At 37.4% G+C, this 20,069-nt stretch overlaps 1 protein-coding gene across 8 annotated transcripts in view; it reads right to left on the reverse strand.

Annotated features, from left to right (window-relative positions):
• Window positions 1–1,896: 1,896 nt before the first annotated feature.
• The window catches only part of FRYL (FRY like transcription coactivator), a 246,337-nt gene continuing 228,164 nt past the window's right edge, over window positions 1,897–20,069 (reverse strand). For 6 of the 8 annotated variants that reach the window (XM_032632199.1, XM_032632198.1, XM_032632201.1 and 3 more), the window contains 8 exons: window positions 17,356–17,563; window positions 15,690–15,839; window positions 14,920–15,018; window positions 9,195–9,263; window positions 6,443–6,460; window positions 5,517–5,627; window positions 4,315–4,505; window positions 1,897–3,987 (listed from right to left, as the gene is read on the reverse strand). In XM_032632199.1, coding sequence (XP_032488090.1) covers window positions 3,729–3,987; window positions 4,315–4,505; window positions 5,517–5,627; window positions 6,443–6,460; window positions 9,195–9,263; window positions 14,920–15,018; window positions 15,690–15,839; window positions 17,356–17,563 — 1,105 coding nt within the window. In that variant the 3' untranslated portion in view covers window positions 1,897–3,728. The remainder of the gene's footprint in view (window positions 3,988–4,314; window positions 4,506–5,516; window positions 5,628–6,442; window positions 6,461–9,194; window positions 9,264–14,919; window positions 15,019–15,689; window positions 15,840–17,355; window positions 17,564–20,069) is intronic. The other 2 variants (XM_032632203.1, XM_032632202.1) reach the window with 1 other exon arrangement.

A 20,069-nucleotide genomic window follows, 5' to 3' on the forward strand; every position in this document is an offset into this window, starting at 1 on the left:
TGGTGGGGCATGGTGACAGATTCACCTTTTAAAAAAAATAATCACTCTGGCAGTATGGTGGATGCCTGTAAACCTGTACGGAGTCTTGCAAAGATCAGATAAAATGGTGGTGGGACCAAAGAGAAATGAAGGATGAGAACTCTAGGTGTGGGTGAAGGTGATGTGTTTTGTGCTAACACTATTAACTCCTGATGTGGTTGAGGGTATGTACAGGGATAGGAAACCGATCTGACTCACGTGACGTGCAAGGGGTACATAATATTCACTCAGCATTTGCTGAATGAATGAGGAACAATAGGAATATACCTTCAATGAGTCCTAGGACAAATTCAGTGGTTATTAATACAGCTATTAAAATGGCTATTAATCATTCTTTAAGCTTAATATTGTTTGCCATTAATTTTCCTAATAGAGCAGCTAACCCTGTTTTACAGCTGAGGAAAGCAAGGATCAAGATACGTGTCACTTAGAGTTAGTGGCCATTCGGACATTGAACAAAGTGGTATAAAAACTCATTCATAAGAGTTATGGTGACAACATTCTACCAATAAGGTACTGTCAAACTGTATGTATAATTGGAAATTTGTAAAACTGATTTTTCTTTGAGAGAGTGAGAGGCTAGAAGGAAATATCCCAGAATACTGTTCTCTCTGGGTGTCAAGAGAAGTGATTCTAGTTTTGTTCATATTTCTTACATTTGCTAAAGTGACAGTGGATCACTTTGAAAATTTAAAAATAAGAATGCCATAAAGTACAATTATTATCACATTGATTCTTATTTCCTCTAGTGTAGGTTATGCTGGTGGATGAGCAGTTCTCATAGACCAAAAGGAGGTACACTCACTCTGGCTTTGGTGAGTCTGTTCCAAGAAAATGTCTGACGATTTCCTAAATTTAAGGTAGATCTTCTATCACTAAAAGTAGAAAATATTTTTTAAATTGTGTAAAAATCCTTTGGATTTTTCTTCTTTGGAGAAACTGCCATTTATTTGTTTTTTTTGTTTTTAATTTATTTGGCTGCACCGGGTCTTAGTTGCGGCACTCGGGGGTCTTTTTAGTTGTGGTATGCGAACTCTTAGTTGCGCGTGTGGGATCTAGTTCCCTGACCAGGGATCAAACCCGGGCCGTCTGCATTGGGAGCGCGAGTCTTAGTCACTGGACCACCAGGGAAGTACCCAGATCTCTTATCTTGTGATTTTACAAACTTACTGTTTAAAAATGATAAATTTAGTGGGCAAAGGAAAAAGTTTGTATGAGCAAAGACTGGGCTCTGATTGGAACTAAATAAGGTGTTTAATAAATTAAGCATTTGATATATTTTGTTAATAAGTGCAAACTTTGGACCCAGAGGACAAGGAGCAAAAAATTATAGGTTGTAAGGAAATCTGATTTGCAAAAGGACAATCTTAATGACTTTATATCTGCATCTTGCTTTCTGCATGTGTATTAATCTTTAGTACATTATTAATAGGCTTAGTTACATATAAATAGGAGAAGGAAATTTCATTGTTTGGAAGGTTTGGTTTGGGTAATTAGTCAATTGAACTGAATCTGTTCTTCCACCCCCACCCCCTTTATTTTTTTTGCGGTACGCGGGCCTCTCACTGTTGTGGCCTCTCCCGTTGCGGAGCACAGGCTCCGGACGAGCAGGCCCAGCGGCCATGGCTCACGGGCGCAGCCGCTCCGCGGCATGTGGGATCCTCCCGGGCCGGGGCACGAACCTGTGTCCCCTGCATCGGCAGGTGGACTCCCAAGCAAGCACTGCGCCACTAGGGAAGCCCTGTTCCCCCCTTTTGAAGGGAAATTATTTTTAAGAATAATGAAGGCAACATTTGAAAAGTTCCTTAATTATGCACACTCTAATCATTCATCCTTTCTTAAAATACAACACAAACCAACAGCTACAATGCTTTTTTATTTTAACAAAAAGGATATAAGGAGGGTGAGAAAAATAGGGGATGGTAAGATAGGCTGTAAAGTGTGGTGTGTCTCCAGACACCCACCCCTCTCTTCCTGCCCCGCACCCAGAAGTTATTAAATAATTTAAAGGACACCATTTACAGTTCCAGAACACCATCAAAATAATTGTTTTTATCAGGGTCAAAAAATACAGTGATTATGAATGTGCTGTGACCAGTTACAGAACTTTACAGGTAACATAACTCTAGTCAGCAGTCCAGCGGCGTGCACAGGGCCCTCAGTTACTGCACTTGAGCATAATTACATCTCTGGCAGGGGTCTGCACCGCCAAGAAAAGGCAAAGCCAAGCATTTCATTTCTACATTCTAAACTCTGGAATCCCAGAGCCCAGTTTAAAAGAAAAGTCACAGTGGATAAGAGATGCATATAAAAAATACAAGGTGTTCCTTTCAAATCAGAGGACTTGTGGGACTACATTCATTTCTTTTACAAAATGCTATTTAAAAAAAGGACAGAGAATCCAGTTCATGTTATGCTACAGGCTTGGACAGTGAATACGTATATTGCATGTTTTGGTAGTCAGTCTTCAGGCTTCCGTTCATCTTCCCCCATAGCCCCAGGTTCCTTTAGGGTGAAACATGTGAGTCCTGAATAAACATATAAAAATGCATTTGCATCTCTCTTCTTGAATTCTGCAGACTCGAGGGCCTGCAAGTCATATATTTTACCATCAATGACCACAATTTTTTCTTTAGCTTTGTACACCTCTTCTTGTATAACAGTGCATTGCACAAATGTACAAGAAAATACTGGTTTTAATCTATACAGTTTCTATAATAATTATGGAGTAAAATAAGTTAACTTTTCTAATGAGAAGAGCTGACGGGCAGCATACATCTTTATTTTACATTTTAAAGTCTCTGCAGGCATCTACTTTGGTTAGTTATCAACAATCGTAACATAAGCACTGATCAGAGAACTGAGCAGCATTCCAATAACGTTAACAGATATATTATTTCTTCTTGAAATACTGGGAAAGCCCAGTTTTAAAATATTATTAAAATGTTCTAACATTTACACACTATGAAGAGTTAGATCTAATAAAATAAAATTTTTTCAAAAATAATCTTGCAGTGCTCTTTTAGGCATGCTCTGAGACGTTATCACCAAACATCCATACCTTGAAAATATGACTATCACATATTCACACATCTCAGCTCGCACACACACACACAATTCCTTATACAGACCAAAAAACAAAACACCCACGCCCTTATCCCACATGTTGGGGGGGGGGGAAAAAAAAATCAATGGTTTTTGCAAAGAAGTCTTTCTGTGTATATCCATCCGACTGGATGTTCTTCATGTAGATGGTTAACTATCACTTGTTGATTATGCTTGTGACTACTAGAAATCCAAGCATCTCTGCAGGTCTTCAGCTAAAATGAACCAGCCTCGATTTCAGCCTCATTTCACCTGCTTTCCAATGTCTCAGTATTAGAGGCCATTATTGCAGACATTCTTAGAATTCTTTTCTTTCTCCAGAAAGCAATATATTTGTATGCATCACTTTTAGCCCTTTTCTTTTCACTTAAGTAATTAAAAAAATTCTTTCTTCATACAGTTATTGTGGGAGGTATTGGCAGCTGTTAAACGATTCGTTTTTTTCCCCTTCAGATCTGATTCTGACGTTCTTACTTTTTTTACCCTGGTGAAGTTTGACAGTGAACTGCAAGGGTCCATAGAAGGTGCTCGTTAATATTCTTAATCGCCTTCAGTTTAGTCTCTTCCTAAATGCCTGAAGTTTCTCAGAATCCAGTGCTCACCAAATTTCCAATTGGTTTGGCCTGTGCTAGGAGTTGGTATGACTGCACCATGCGTAGAGACTCTCTTATTTCTAGATTAAGTTCCATCAATTTGTAGTTGGCTTCTGACATGTCCAGGTCAGAGCCTATGACTGCAAAGCTTCCCGTCTGGCCCAGGGTCTGGTGATGGAAATAGATGTGTAACAGTGTCTGGACAGGGTCATCTTCACAACTGCCAAAGATATCGTTGGGCCACAGAGATCTGAAAACACACAGTATTTTTAAGTCCTGAGACTCAAAGTAATTATTCAAGATAACTACTTTTAAGTTAATACCTATAAAAGTAATTTCCTTTTGAATCACTGAGGATCTGTTTTAATATTTGAGCAAACATTAATGTGGAAGTATCACAGAATGAACAAAATCTAAAATTGGTGTCATTTCATTGGTAACTGTACAAAATAAGGTCATGTTTTCCTTTCACAAAGACATAATATTCAAACATCAAACTGAAAACCAAACCCAGTCTTTATTTATCAACTTCCAGTTAGGTATAAAGGCATCTCCTATAAATTCCTTCACAATTTACCTGAAAGCTTTGACTTGTGCTACAGCTGATATAAATTCCTTATTTTTCAAAGTTTCAATTAAAGTATGAATGGCAGTTTCTATAGTAGTTTGTGCAGCTTTGGAAATGTCAATTTCTTCACTTTCTGAGGCGGACTCGGCTTCTTTGAGGATAGTTTCCAACTGGGCAAGTTCCTCTGACATGTTGAAGACCTAAAAGAAATAAATATACCTTAAAAGGATCAATTTGTATGTTCAGTAACAACAAGAGCCTTTACTTGGCAGTGAAGGTACATCTAATGGTGGCAGTATTTTCTCTTAAAGATTATTTTCAACGGTTAAACTTAGTCCTTATGGGCAGTTAATATTTCGAGTTCTCTATTCAGTTGGAATAAATAATTTCAGCTGCCAAATAGTAGTCTTTACTCTTGATAAAACAGGTGGTCTTAAGTGTAATAACTGTTACATTGTAATAAGTTAAAATAATTGGTTGCAACCAATGTTTATATTGGTTTTAACATGTGATATACACTTCATCTTGGATAGTAAAAATACATTTATGTTATTTTTTTTTTGCTAACAGTAGGCCTGGAATTATCATGAAAAAAAATTTTGACGGTAATGAGAAGGCTTTATATTTTAAAGGGTTACTTACCCAGGGTATTTTATATAAACCAGTACGTGTTTATTTTTTAAAATAAATGTAACCACTTCAGATTAGAAAGCGAAGTGATTTCCTCGGTGATAGTTTTGGTACCAGTTGACAAGGGGGAAAAAGACTCAAGTCCCTACTTTTGAATCTATTCATGACACGATTTCTAACATTCGCAGTGCTCTTGACATGTTTATTCTTGTGTGCATTACTTAAACTATAGAAATACTATGTGGACAAGACGTTAGAGGCTTTCATAATACAATTTTGTCTTTATTGAATTGACGTGCTTTACTTCATTTTTGATTACAGATGATCTGTTGCTGCTACCGCGATCTTTAAGGTCTGGGATCTTTTAAGATCGCTGGATATCTGCCGTCACATTTACGAACAGGTCCTGAAATAGTACATCATTTCAAAAACCAATAATGCTTAACTGGGGTTGGGGCGCGGGGGGGGGAAGATTCACTATAAGCGACTTTTCACTTCATTGCTCCTGCAAGGAAATATGTATGCATGTTTTTTAATTTCCTAGAATCAGTTACTAATGCCTAGTACAACTGAATATTTACCTCTGCTTCATTTTTAATTGTGTTTACTTGATTGATAAGTTTACAGTAGGCTTGGAACAGAAGCAGCAATTGAAAATGCAATTTGTATAACCTTCGGCAGAGCTCCAGTTCCTAGAAATAAATAACACTGTGTTAAATTTAGGTGTTATTTTCCATATTTGACTAGACAACATATTTCAAATAAAAATTTATAAGTAAATAATTGTTAAAATTTGTTCTGAGCTTAATTTTTCTGCAGTAAGCAAGTTAATATGGTATAGAAGTTGATGAAAGACAGATGAAAGATGCTCTGAAGACTGGGATTAAAATAAAAATTTAAAGATTATTGGTTACATAATTCATTTTTAGTGTGAAGCACATTTTCACATTAGACAAACAGAATTTTTCAGCAGGCAATAAATAGAATGCTTTAAAAAGAATTCACTAGAACTTAAAACTTTAACTTCATAACGAGAAGAATTTACAAGTGCATATACTCTTGCCACACTGAGATGTACATCTCACTGCGTTTATCAACAAGTGCTTGATAAAGCAAAAAGTAAAACTCTGGATAACCTCTCACCTAAAAAGTAAGAATAGTTTGTCTTTAAAATGAGTTCCTTTTTTTTTTTTAAAAAGCAAATTTGTAATCTCACTGAAACAAGACAATGAAATTAACAAATGCACTTGGATTCTTAAAATTAAGAAATATAAAAGGAGACATGTTAGAGATGTGTAAAAAGGCAGCGCTAGTTGTACAGATTAATTATAACACCTCATTGTCTTTGTAGGACTGAAACATTTCATGGATTAGGGCTATGCAAAACTGAAGCACACACTACTCTTAAAGCAGTCCATGACAAAACATTGCTAGGTCACAAATGGCAAATGAAAACCAGTTTGTCTGACATGGATAAGTAGTCTATAAATTAAGACAGGTCACTTACTGCTAGAATTTCCATTTGCTAAGCAAGAAGGTGATCGGGTCACAAAAAATACAAAGGAAGAAAAAGACCAAGAATTAGTGTAACAAATCATTTTAACTAGGGTCACAGATGTCCCAGGCAAACTGAAGAACATTTAAAATTACACCCAAAAGAAAAATTTATGATGCTGTTTCCAGAATAAAACTTCTTAGACATTTACTGTAACAATCCAGGGTGTTTTTTCACTCTTTGCCAAATAACAGCTAAATTACATTTAGGCTATAGTTTATTTCTTGTGCAAAAGCTACAAAGAATAAAACTAGTGGGATACTGGGAAAGTTGGCTACTGAAAGTGGTCTTCTATCTGGGTTTTTATAGCCTTTCCAAAAAAAAAAAAAAACAAATAAATTTCCGTTAGTAAAGTGGAAAACTTCTGATTAGAAAATATGAAATGATTTGCTCTTCTCAGAAAATAATTGGTTTATAATTTTATGTAATATGTATTTGCCCATGAGAAGATTCTGGCATGGCTCATTCTGGGTTGCCTACCCTTGGCTGTCTAAGTCCTAAGTTGCCATAATTAGTGCTGAATCGGAAGGTAAAATATTGAGAGCAGTTGTGTGTTTTAAATTGCATTGCAAATGTAATTTAGTAAACCTCAGCAATTCAACCCAACTAGGTTTGAATCAAACGAGATAACGTAAAATACACTGTGAAACATCCAGGTTATGGAATATTTAAAAATTATTACATTAAAATATCTACAGCAACTTAGACCTAGTCTCATTAATGGAGAAGAATGACTTCTAATTAAAACAGCAATCGCCATAATGTAAATATTGCTTCTACAAGTCCTTTTTGAAATCTGCTTTTCTAAATAGTTTCCTCTGAAGCACTGTTTATATAACATTTATTCCTATCAATTTAGAAGGGATTTGCTAAGCAAAGGTGAACTTCAGCTCCCTACTGCTTACCATAAATTATGTAGATGGTCATCCTGTGAATGTTAGTTGAGCACAATCCAATGTCAAACGTATTAGCGTATCTAAATTTCTGAGGTTTTACTTACAGTTTTATATGGAAACTAACAACAATTTGAGCTTTTAAGTATTTTTTTTTACTTCCATTAGCATAAATAAAAACTGACTCTACACACGTATTATCCAGAGCATCTACTTTGGGATGTAATGGAAAAGAAAATCACTGATAAAGTTTACGATCACAACTGTAGGAAATAACACAGACGTAATTAATTTCATAGCTCTGAATTACTAGAAATCACGCTAAATATGTTAACACTGTACATTTAAAAATATTGCTTTTTAGTGTACTGAAATTTGCATATACAGTCTTCATTTACTTTTAATATGTATTGATTGCTTATTATGCAAAAGACTATACTGGTATACAGCGAAAGACAATACATAATGTGCAAAAAGGGACCCCTGCTCTCAAGGAGCTGAATGTGAGAGGAGACCTAAGGTATCAGTGGAAGTCTTCAACGTACAGAGTTTTCAGTTTTCACTTAGTAGAAAACCTCAAGCTATACTAATTGACACAGACTCCTGGAGATGGAACTCATTTTCTTCAAGGTAGAAGGGGTATAAGAAATCACTTAGTCTAACCACCTAATTAATATATGAGAAAAGCAGTTTGTTACTTGCTTAAGCCATAGTGGCAAAGACAGAATTAGAACCAAAGGATCTAATTCTAGTCTGGGGTTAATTTCTTATCTTGCCTCGTTTCTTTCTTTACACAGATTATTTGACAATTTCTTTATGACAGAGCAGGATTTGGAGTCAGCCTTCCAAGGTTTGAATCTTAATCTATTTACTTACTGAGTCTAGATAAATTAGCTTCTCTGAGCCTCAATTTTAATTTGCATACACTTTTTCTCATTTATTTAAAAATATTTATGAATTGCTCATTATGTATCCTCATCTGTGTAATGGGGCTAATTACAGCATCCACTGGACAGAGCTGTAAGGACTGAGCTAATGAATGTGAAACGCTCAGCACACTGCCTGGCAAACAGTTTACGTTTATTGAGAGCATACTGTTATTTTCTCAACATTTCAGTTTTGTAAAGCTTCACATTTTTATTACAATAGTACAATAACTTACAGTGACTAGAAATCTGTAACAATCTGATGTTGTAAAAGGTTAGAATTCTCATGTCAAATGCAAAGGGTGTTAACTGATTGATACATGTTCCCCATATGAAGTTATACTTTTATTAGAATGATTTGTAGGTCTTAATTTTATCCTCCTATAATGTATGTGTTACATATGTGCACTTTTCTCTAAGCAAATATATTACTATTATTTTCACTGAATTTTATATTAGCAAAACCCATAATTTATCCAATCAGAATTTCAGCTTTGGAAGGGCTAGTATGAATGTATATAACATTACTCAGGTTTGATATCCTGACCAGACTATTTATCTGTAGAGTACTAATGCAGAATGAAAAAATGTTTAGAGAGGCAGATGCAACTAAAAGTCAACTTGGACTGTCCAGATATTCATCGAGCTTATCTATGGAATGTTATTAAGCTTCAGTCATAAGCTGGCCGTTCATTTTTATTGAAGTGAATTTTTCATTACTAAGCCAATATTCCATTGAACCTAACTTTTACGAAGATTGTTCTGATAACAAAAATGAAAAATGTTACAAATATTCTTTATTTCTAGGAATATCAAGAACATTTGAGCATACATATTATTTTACCTGATACAGAAATATAGCAAAACTAAGAATAAGAAACTTACTTGTGCATCTGTGTTTATCCTATACATGTCTTCTTTGGCACCAAATGTCCTCTTACAATTGTCCAACCACTGAAAAAATAAACAACAGTAAATTTTAATACAGTAATTGCACAATGCATAATGAAATTGGTACTGTAATGGCCTGCTCATATAAAACAACAATCTTGGACTTCCCTGATGGTGCAATGGTTAAGAATCCGCCCGCCAATGCAGGCGACACGGGTTCGAGCCCTGGTCTGGGAAGATCCCACATGCCGCGAAGCAACTAAGCCTGTGCGCCACAACTACTGAGCCTGCGCTCTAGAGCCCGCGAGCCACAACTACTGAGCCCACGTGCCACAACTACTGTAGCCCGTGCGCCTAGACCCCGTGCTCCGCAACAAGAGAAGCCACCGCAATGAGAAGCCTGCTGGCCGCAACTAGAGAAGAGCCTATGTGCAGCAACAAAGACCCAAAGCAGCCAAAAATACTAAATAAATAATTAATTTAAAAAATAAATAAAACAACAGTCTTAAAAAGTGAACTTGAATTTCTAGGACTGGTTGTAGACATAGGCTTTCATCTCCATTTGAGCCGAATCATTTGTATGCAACAAACCCAAGCAGAGGATACTGTGTATGTGGCTACATGCACACGCTGGGGACGGTTTACTAATGGAAACACAATCAGCTGTCTTCTATTCCAGGGCCTTGTGGCGCTCCATTTCAGTAAAGAATATTCATTTTGTAGATTTTATGGGAAATCTTCACAACCTATACCTGACCTTTGTCTAATGTAAGATGGGGAAATGAAAGATGGGCTTCCTGTCCTGTCCTGTTAATTTAATAAAGGCAACTTAGAAAGAATTAACCAGGTCCGTTTGCTTATCGGAAGTGTAATTCTCAGAAGACTTGTGTCATTTTTAATTAGTGAAACAGAAACTAAAATACATTTTAAATCTTGTTTTTGTTTCTTTTTCTTCCTTTTTGGACAGCAATAAATGACAAACATATTATCTCCAATGAATATTGAATACAGAAGCCAAATGTGGATTTTCCTTTTCCAGGGGCTGGTCCTAAAGATGGATATTTATTTAAGGGACCTTTTCCTCGGTCAGATAAAAAGAAAATAATAGCACTACGGTTTAGTGGGGAAAAGACACTGGAGTCATAGAATTTCCAAGCTAAAGTGAAAGCTTAGAGCCTTCAAGTTAAGCTCCTGGGTTTCCACGGTTTGATATTATTAATATTACCAGTTCTTTCGACTTCCTAGTTCTTTTTGTGTGATAGATTAAATATAATAAAACAAATATATATATATATATGAAGTCATTAGGACTTTGAGAAAAACTACTAGCTACGTTTTTACTCTTTGAAAATATTTCAGTAGTAGACATTTGAAATTCTCAGTTGTAGCTGTTAATGGTCTACATGCAAAGAATGAAAATTAGATGTCTCGGTTGTTTCAAAACAATCTCTTTGACCTTATGTCCCTTTTATCCTGGTTCCTCAGCCTACACAGGCCCTCAGGCTCTTTACTTGACAACCTCTCAGAAGAAAAACATGTTAGGCTTTCCTAGTAAGATACAGCTGCTGGCGGTCACTGTCAAAAGCTATCTAGCAGATTTCTTTATATGAGCAAAATTCAGTTGACATCTATCATGGAATCTGTACCTTAATCTTTATTCACTCAAAATGTTAAAATGCCTATACACTTCATCCTCATCACAAGTCCGGCCCAGTTTGTCCAAGTATACTGATACATTTGAAAAAAATACTTTCAATTGCTTATTTGATGGCTTGTTCTTACTAGATATAATTTTTTATACTGTATGCCTATGATATGGCATTTGGGGGGCACTATTCAAAGTAATTATTTCTAATTTTTATTCCGTTACAAGAAAAGTCCCAACCCTATTGTCCCGTGGCTACACACTGGCCTGCAAAAGTACAGGTCCACACCTTCCCAGTCAGTGTATACAAGATACAGTGTACAGAATACCCTCCAACTCACATGTAACAGTCTTCCTGTCATGATGGATTTTTTTTTTTTCCCCCCATGATGGATTTTTTTTTTACTCAAGGCTCAAATAAAGGTTAAAATTTAACTGGAGAGGTTTGGCTTCTGGGTATGATGGGGTAGCTTGTATAAGGCCAGTCCTCCAAGAACAACTATGGAAGCTGAATACCACCAGCCAGGAGGATTTAGGGAGTCAGAGAAAAGTACTGAAGGGAGCTGTACATTGACTCCAGCATTACCCTAGGGGACTTGCTCATTGATGTCCATGGGCTCAGAAGCTGAACAAAAAGTAGTGGCTTATAGTTCACTGGGCTGGGAAAACAGGGCTATCACAGGTAGTGAGGTACTGAGGGCCAAGATCCTGGAGAAAAGATAACTGCAGAGAAGGGAGCCGACCAATCTGTGTGCAGTTTGCTCTTGGGGCACTTGTTCCTGTATCTGTCATGTGCAGGAGGAGAGGCTAAGAAAGCAAGTAATAGCATCTGGGAGGATGAAAAGATAAGCAGGGACTTTCTGGTCTCGTGGTGCTGGGGAGATGAGATAAAAATTGTTCAATCCCTGCCAAGAGAGCAGGGTCCTGATAAATACCCCAGGCTTTCACCTGTGATCCTTAGAAGACTCAAGGAATAATAAAAGAATGTATAACTAAAAAAATATTAGAGGGGAAAAACTGAATAATGAAAAATCGTTGATAGAAAAGAAGAAAGGAAGGAAAAAGTAACAGAATAGATGGGATAAGAAATGGTGAGATGGTAGCTTAGGAAGGAATCAAATTCATTTTTCTCTTCCATACAAATATTTTAATGGATTCGGCACAATTTACCGAACATTCTTTTCCTACTGCATTGCCGTAGAGCCTTTGCTGTAAATTATATGATTCTATATGTGTGGGTCTGTTATGTTCTATTGGTCTATTTGTCTAATTTTATGCCCGCACTACACTCTTTTGAGATTTTTAATAGGTCTTACTGGATGTAGGTCTCACTCTGTTGTTTAGACCTTGTTGTGGCTCCTTTTGGACAAGATTTGGAAGCCATTTTCTGTCGAGGGCAGACAGTAAATATTTTAGGTGTTGCAAACCATAGATTTTCTGTTGCAACTGTTCTGTGTCACAGTGCAAAAGAGCCATAGACAATAGGTAAACAAATGGGATGGCTATGTTCCCAAAAAGTTTATCTACAAAAACAGGCAGGGAGCCAGATATGACCTGAGGGCTATAGTTTCCTGACCTGTGTTCACGACTGTAATCAGCCTGTCAATTTCCATTAATATATTGTCTGAAATTTGGAATGAGATTGCATTCAATCTATAGATCATTTTGGGGAAAAATGACTTCACACTGTTGCGTTTTTTGATTCATAAACATGGTATAGCCTTCCATTTATTCGGGAGGCCTTTAATTTCTCTCAGTAATAATTGAAATTTTCTGTGTGGAGGTTTAGCACATCTTTAAACAGACTTAATTTGTAGGTATTCGATGTTCTCCTGTTGTAAGTGGTATCTATTGCTGTATAACCAACCACCCCTAAAACTTAATGGCTTCTTAAAACAACAAGATAAATCTTTGTGTTGGCTGGGAGTTTTTCCTGGTCTTGCCTAGGGTCACTCATGAGTCTACAGTCATCTGATGGCTTGACTGGGGCTGAAAGTTCCAAGCTGGCCTTCCTCAAGTGTCTGGTATGCTGGCAGTCAGCTGGATGCCTCCACTCTCCTCCACATGGCCTCTCATCCTCCTGGAGGCTGGAGATCAAATAGTTTTCCCGAGTTTGTCCCAATTTACACTCTGACAGGCATGATGGCAAAGGCAGAAGCTGCAAAAGACCTCTTAAGTGCTAATCTCAGAGGTTGCACAGCATCACTTCTTAATTTGATTGGTCAGAGCAAGTCACAAGGCCATCCAGACTTAAGAGGTGGGAAAATAGATTCCATCCCTTTGATGGGAGGAACAACAGCAAAGTCATATTGCAAAGAAGCGTGGACACAGAGGAGCATGACTCATGGGGATTATTATCACAGCAATCAACCTCCTAGGATAGACAGAGATTTCTGAAAACACAAAAGCACTAACCATAATGGAAAAGATGGATTAACTTGGACCTAAGTAAAAGGAAAAACTTCTGTTGATCAAAAAAATGCTATTGAAAAAAAATGCTATTGAGATAGTGGAAATGCTAGCCACAGAGGGGGAAAAAATTTGTAATTCATACATCCCGTAAAAGGCTTGCATTTAGAATGAAGAACTCCTACAAATCAATAAGAAAACCACAAATAACCCATTTACAAAATTGGGCAAGATACTTTAGGCACAATTCACAAAATAGCTAAATGAAGAAGAAAAGGTGCTCAAACAGTCATCTGACAGATGCAAAATAATATCATGAAATACTACCTCACATCCACCAAAAATGACAAAATGTTAAAAGTTGGCAATACCAAGTGGTGGCAAAGGGATTAGGGCATGGCAACTCCTGTACACACTTCTGATAGGATTGTCAATTGATGTAACCTCTCTTAGAAAACTGCTTGGCAGAATCTACTAAAGTTGAACAGATGTATACCCTGTGACCCAGCAATTCCACTCCTAGATAGATATCCAACAGGTATGTGAACATATATACGTAAAAGACATGTATAAGAAGTTACACAGCAACATTATTTGTAATATGGCCAGATCTTGCCCGATACTTTCCTGCTACTGAAAACTCTCCTCTTCTCCAATCTGTCATTACTATTTCAGTCCAGATATAAGATCATTACCCCCTTAATAAGTATTTTCTTATACCATATTCTTTTCCTGAGATAATCCCCCAATCTAAAATTAACGTCTGTCAAGGACTAAGGTTGCATCTCTAGTCCATGAAGTTTTCCTATCAGCCAAAAGGGACCTCTCCTTGGAAATCATACATTTGGTTTGCATCCGTTCTCTGTTAGACCTGTATGATTTGCCAGTACTTTTATTTATAGCTATAATTTAAACATTTGTTCCTAATTATTCCTGCACAGTATCTGTGCTTTATATTCCTATCTAGAGTATTTAGGGAATAAGAAACAGGTTTAACACTTCATTTTTCATAGGCCTTTACATGTGATAGATATTTAGTACTTATTAATGGAAGACTCATCTCCTATTCTAGGGGAAAAAATGCCTACTGTATGCAGTTTGTGTGAAAAGGAGAAACTTTTTTTCCTTTAAGTTTTTCTGCCCCTGCCAATTGAAAATATACTGGATTTACTCTCCGGGAATAGAACGACTGTGTTTTGCAGTGCCACACTGGAGTTAAACATTTCTTTGCAGGTAGTGTCTATAATACACTGTGTGCTTCTTTCTCCCTTTGCTTGCCCACGTACACATACACATCACAGGAAAAAGAGGACCACTTTGTCACAGGTTGCAGATTTTTCTGGACCACAACATCACTGTGCCTTTCTCAGGGGAATACTGCCTTTATACCCCAGCTTGCAATGTTGACAGCAGCTATTATAGTCTCAACACAGAAGCATTTTATAAAGCTCATTTTCCATTGTGCTCTTAGGCTCTTAGAGGGCCAATTTCTAAAAGCTAAAGATAGGACTTTACTGGACAGAGAGCTCCAAGGCCCCAACATTCTCAGTATAACCCTGAGGCAAGTGTTAATAGGTTCTGTGTTCCATCTCAGCTATTATGCCAGGTTAGCGCTTCTAGTGTCACAAGCAACTACTTTATTTTACATGGTAAAAACAGACTGACCTGCTCAGCTGCTTCTCGTTTGGCATTGTATGTATCCAGGTGCTCTTGCAATTCCAAAACACTGAACTTGAGTGTTTCTAGCAAATCACAGGACATCAGCTGTCAAATCAGAAACACATTGATACAGGTCACCATTTCAGATCGCAATCCTGAGACCAAAAACTTTGGTTTTCAGGCCAGCTTAAGCCGGCCTCCCTAGCTGTACGCTGTCCCATACTAAGGACTGACCTTTCACTGAAACAGAGGAGAAGTGCAGTGCAATGTCAGAAGGATAAGCATGCCTTCAACTGCCTTCAAAAATGGGCTCAGGCAAAAATGGCATGTCAGTCCAGGATATACCTTAAAGGTAACACCCCTGAAGCTTTTTTAAACCTTAATTCTTTGAAAACCTTAATACATCATCTACAGGCGTGCTTGGACACAAGTGGGGAAGACCAGGGAGTTCTGGGTTCTTCATGGGGGGAGGTCTAGCCCTCTCCTACCCGCTTTTACTCAGGAATCAGGAAAAGTCCACATCTCTAGAGCATGATTTTTCAGCTTCCCCATCTAGGACTCTGTGGAGGGTGAGGGCAGGGAGAGGCCAGAATCAGAAATAGTCACAAGCCACTGCATATAATGCACGGGAATTATATTCTGCTAGATATTTATAATCAAGTTGAAAATATGAACCTTCAGACTTCAAAATTCTGAATTACCTTAAAAAAAGACCGTTTACTGAATGATGCCATTTCAATTCAGTTTTTATAATAAGCCCTCGTGTTAAAACTTACTGTTTCAGCATCCACAAAGACTGTCGGGCATTCTGAACACATCATCATCACTTCCAGTGAACTTTTAAATTTGGTACCGATGCGTTGCAGACTCTCACCAAGAAAGGTGACTGCCTCATTAGTTATGTCTCCAAACTTTCTTTGAATTGACTATGGAGAAAACATAAGAAAAATGTTAGTATTTCATATGAAAGCTTTTTTTCATGTTTAAGTAAAAAAGCATAATTTATAATTAGAGCAACCTTTTATTTTAAAACTATTATTGTAGTGATATATAGAACTCTTAAAACTGATCTGTAAGTCCTTGTTTTTAGGCACTTCTGTAGGAAACATGGTAATTTCTAAAAATGATCAAAACAGTATTTACAGAACAGTATTCCTGAAAAAAGAAAAACTATTGATACAGGCCATTCATCTCCCCATTCCTGAGGTTTTTTCATTAGGAAAGACAGAAGGAATACATGCTATATACGCTGTTGGAAATAAAGTCCTCACATGTGTGAGGAATTAGCTCTTCTAAAGTTATGTTTCTACCTGAAAGAAACTTTCAGTAAAAGTAGTGTACTCTCCTTGGCTATGAGCTGCCTTCTGACTTTAAGTCATCAAAATGCATCAAGGGTAATCTTCTCAAAACTCAAGAATATTCAATCACATAAAACAATCAGACAGTGCCTGACCCATAGTGAGCACTCAATGAATTAGTGTCATCAACAGTGTAATTACTATACAAATACTTAACGTGTACCTACATGTATATGTGTAGCACCATTAGCTGTCATTATGATTAATTAGAAAAAAAAAAAGCATAAGCCACAGTCTTGGGCATCAAGAAATTTATATCTCTGGCATGAAAAGAATATAAATAGAAACCCGAGTAGCAATGCAAAACTACAGAACTAAATAAATAAATGCTCCAGGTAATAAGCACTAAAGAACTTCCAGGAGGGAGAGACCGAAGGTTGGAGTGGTTGGTTGGGAAAGCCTCAGAGAGAATATGTACTGAGCTGGGTTTTCTAAGATGGGCAAAGTTGCTGAGATAGGGAGGAAAGGTGGCAGGTAGTTTGGAGAATAATGACTTAAATGGTGGCATTTCTCTCTGCCTTGGTTTCCCTAGCTACAGAATGCTAAAAACACATCTACGTTACATAGGTCTATTGTAAGAATTACTTAATGTAGAACATTTAGCCTAGCGCCTAGCATGTACTGAATGCTCAGTAAATGTCAGCTCATATTATTTTTAGGGCTGGAAGCAACCCTGGCTAAAATTTTTAAGGTCCCCACACAGTGATGAAAGTGCCAGTGAATGTAACACTTTATGATAAGTTGTCTTATGATACTGATGTAAGCTCCTTGAAGGCAGGAACCATGCTTTATATTTCTTTGGTGTCCTTGAAAGTGCCTAGCACACTGCAGAAAACTTATCAGATGTTGTTCTGAAGTTTTACCCTAATTGCCTTAGAGGCGATATCGGTACTAGTCATTGTATAATGTCCCAGCAGTGCTACAGTGTCGAAGTGTAAATTTAAATATCACTATCTTAGGAAAATAAAAAATTTTAAAGGGAATCAGTGGGAATATTAAAATTTGAGATACTGATTTTGGCCAAAACCCCATAACTTTATCAGGTAACTATAATATGAATTCAGAAACCCTAAACCTCACTGACCTGAAACAGCCTAGAAAACACGTGAAAAGTAAACACTGCACAGGACCCATCGGTGTCAGACAGCATCTGATTGACGTGACAGCGCCAGGCTTCTTCTTCATCATCGTACGCTACTGGCTGAAAAGCGGCTATGATGGCAGAAAGAAATGGTGATGGCAGAGGTGATGTCTGTGCTTCTGGAAAACCATCTTGCTCTTCTTCATCTTGACTGTTAACACAGATATCATCATCATAATATTATCACAAAAGAATGCACTCAATTACTTAGTTTGTCATCTAACATGGATTATTTTTTACTCGTATATACACATTGATTTAGAAAATGTGCAACCACCTGAATTTTGTGAGGAAGCACAGACAAACAGATTTTCTTATTCATCCTGTTCTTTCTAGCATCTTGTTCTTTCTTAGCATCTTTGGAATTAGAAATCTAATTTCACATGACCAGCTTACAACAGCTCAAGTCCTAGCATAGGCCAGGGCTATGGAATAATTTCTGTAACTTCTATGAATAATACACATTAGAATGCTTTCATTTTAAATGGTCAATTTTGGAGGCTTTTTATTTGAACAGGCCCAGATTGACAATGATAATATTTTTAAAGTTTTTGTCATGTACTTTTATGTCAAGGGCTATATATTAGGTGCTTTATACAGATTGTTTTCATTCAATCTTCACAGCAACTCAAGGACAATTAAGTACTATTATTATCTTGATTTTTTACCAGTGAGAAAACAAAAAGTTCAGCGAAGTTAAATGATGTGCCTAGGCTACTGGGTAGGAAATGACAGAGCCAGAATTTGAAGCCAGGACTTCAAATGGGACCAAACCCAGTGTTAAAGCCATGACATATACTATATGCCTAGCAGTATGGCAGTAACAGATCTGACTCAAAGAAACATAAGGCCTGGCCATTTTCTTTGAGAAATTTATAATCCCCACAGTCAGATAATACATACAAAAATGAGACAATGGGAAAAGATGGAGATGTATTTGGGTTGGGCATCCTATAAGGAAATGTGTGACTCTGGGTCTTAATATTACGTATTTCACATTACAGCGTAGCTCCACAAGGCTTTATAGAAATTACGGAGCAATTCCTATGGAAGAGAGGGATCTGAGAAGACTGGCGGGGGGGAGATCAAAATGAAGCAGACATTTGAAGTGAAAAATTATATCTCAAAAAGTTTAATTTTTAAAATGTCACTGTGGTGATTGATTTGAACAAAATGTATCCTCTAAGCTTGAGTACATACACCCCTATATTTAGTAAGGATGTTTAATTCTATTTCAACTTCAGTGCTTGGCCAAAGTCAGCACTTTGGCTGCAGCCTTTTAGAAAGGCAGACAGCTGAGTACTACCCCTGCATCATTTCTGGTGTCCCTTAACTTGTGTATGATCAATGAGTGAGTGATTGCATAGGCTACTGTCACATCCAAGTCAGTAATATGAACAAGGTGTGTCACCAAGATTTGCTGTTAACATCTGAATGTACACTTTCAAGTGTAGGTAGGCATTCCAGATACGCTGAGAGTGAAAAATCTCATGTGCTATATATGTTAAAACTCAATTATCACTTGAAGTACTGATATAAATGAAAAGCTTTTTTTTTTTTTTGCGGTACGCGGGCCTCTCACTGTTGTGGCCTCTCCCGTTGTGGAGCACAGGCTCCGGACGTGCAGGCCCAGCGGCTGTGGCTCACGGGCCCAGCCGCTCTGCGGCATGTGGGATCTTCCTGGACCAGGGTATGAACCCGTGTCCCCTGCATCAGCAGGTGGACTCTCAACCACTATGCCACCAGGGAAGCCCAAATGAAAAGCTTTTATTGTAGGAGTAAAGCTCTGATATACTTGATTACTTATAAAAATAATTATCAGGGAGCTTCAAACTGTTGAATAGGGAAATAAATACACTGATAGACAGTGCATTAAATTAGATGTGCTTATAAAGAACATTATTTTGAACCACAAATATTTATAAAATTAATTTAAAAAGCAAAATAGTAGATGTAGATTATATCATAAGTCTCACCATTATAGAACTGTTTGGTATTTAAGTTACGTAACAGCCACCAAACTTTCTTTTAAGAACTTTATGTAATAATGGATTATTCAATTTTGTCAGCCCATGAGTGAAAAAAAGTCCTATTTGAGAATTCAACTATCACTTTGTGATAATTTTGAAGCTATGGTGCATAAACATTTAAAAGGAGCACTCTAACATCTGAAAGTAATAAGAAATGGTCACTTTTGCCCATTATATAAGTCAAGCTTTAAAAATATGACTGTTGGGGCTTCCCTGGTGGCGCAGTGGTTGAGGGTCCGCCTGCCGATGCAGGGGACACGGGTTCGTGCCCCGGTCCGGGAAGATCCCACATGCCACAGAGCGGCTGGGCCCGTGAGCCATGGCCGCTGGGCCTGCGCGTCCGGAGCCTGTGCTCCGCAGCGGGAGAGGCCACAGCGGTGAGAGGCCCGCGTACCGCAATAAATAAATAAAATGACTGTTAATAAAACTATAATTTTTGGTACCTATTTCAGATTTATTCTGGTATCACAGAGTTCATTCCATGATTTTGCTACCTGGTTCTGGCCATGGCCCAATATTGATTTTAACACTCGGCCATTTGGCATTTTGCCAAAACAGGTATTTGGTGTACTGCTAAATGCAGAATGCCATTCAGTGTGTTCTGAGAATGGCCTACTTGTTTTTCTA

The sequence above is a fragment of the Phocoena sinus genome, chromosome 5, assembly GCF_008692025.1.
Source record: "Phocoena sinus isolate mPhoSin1 chromosome 5, mPhoSin1.pri, whole genome shotgun sequence".
NCBI lineage: Eukaryota > Metazoa > Chordata > Mammalia > Artiodactyla > Phocoenidae > Phocoena > Phocoena sinus.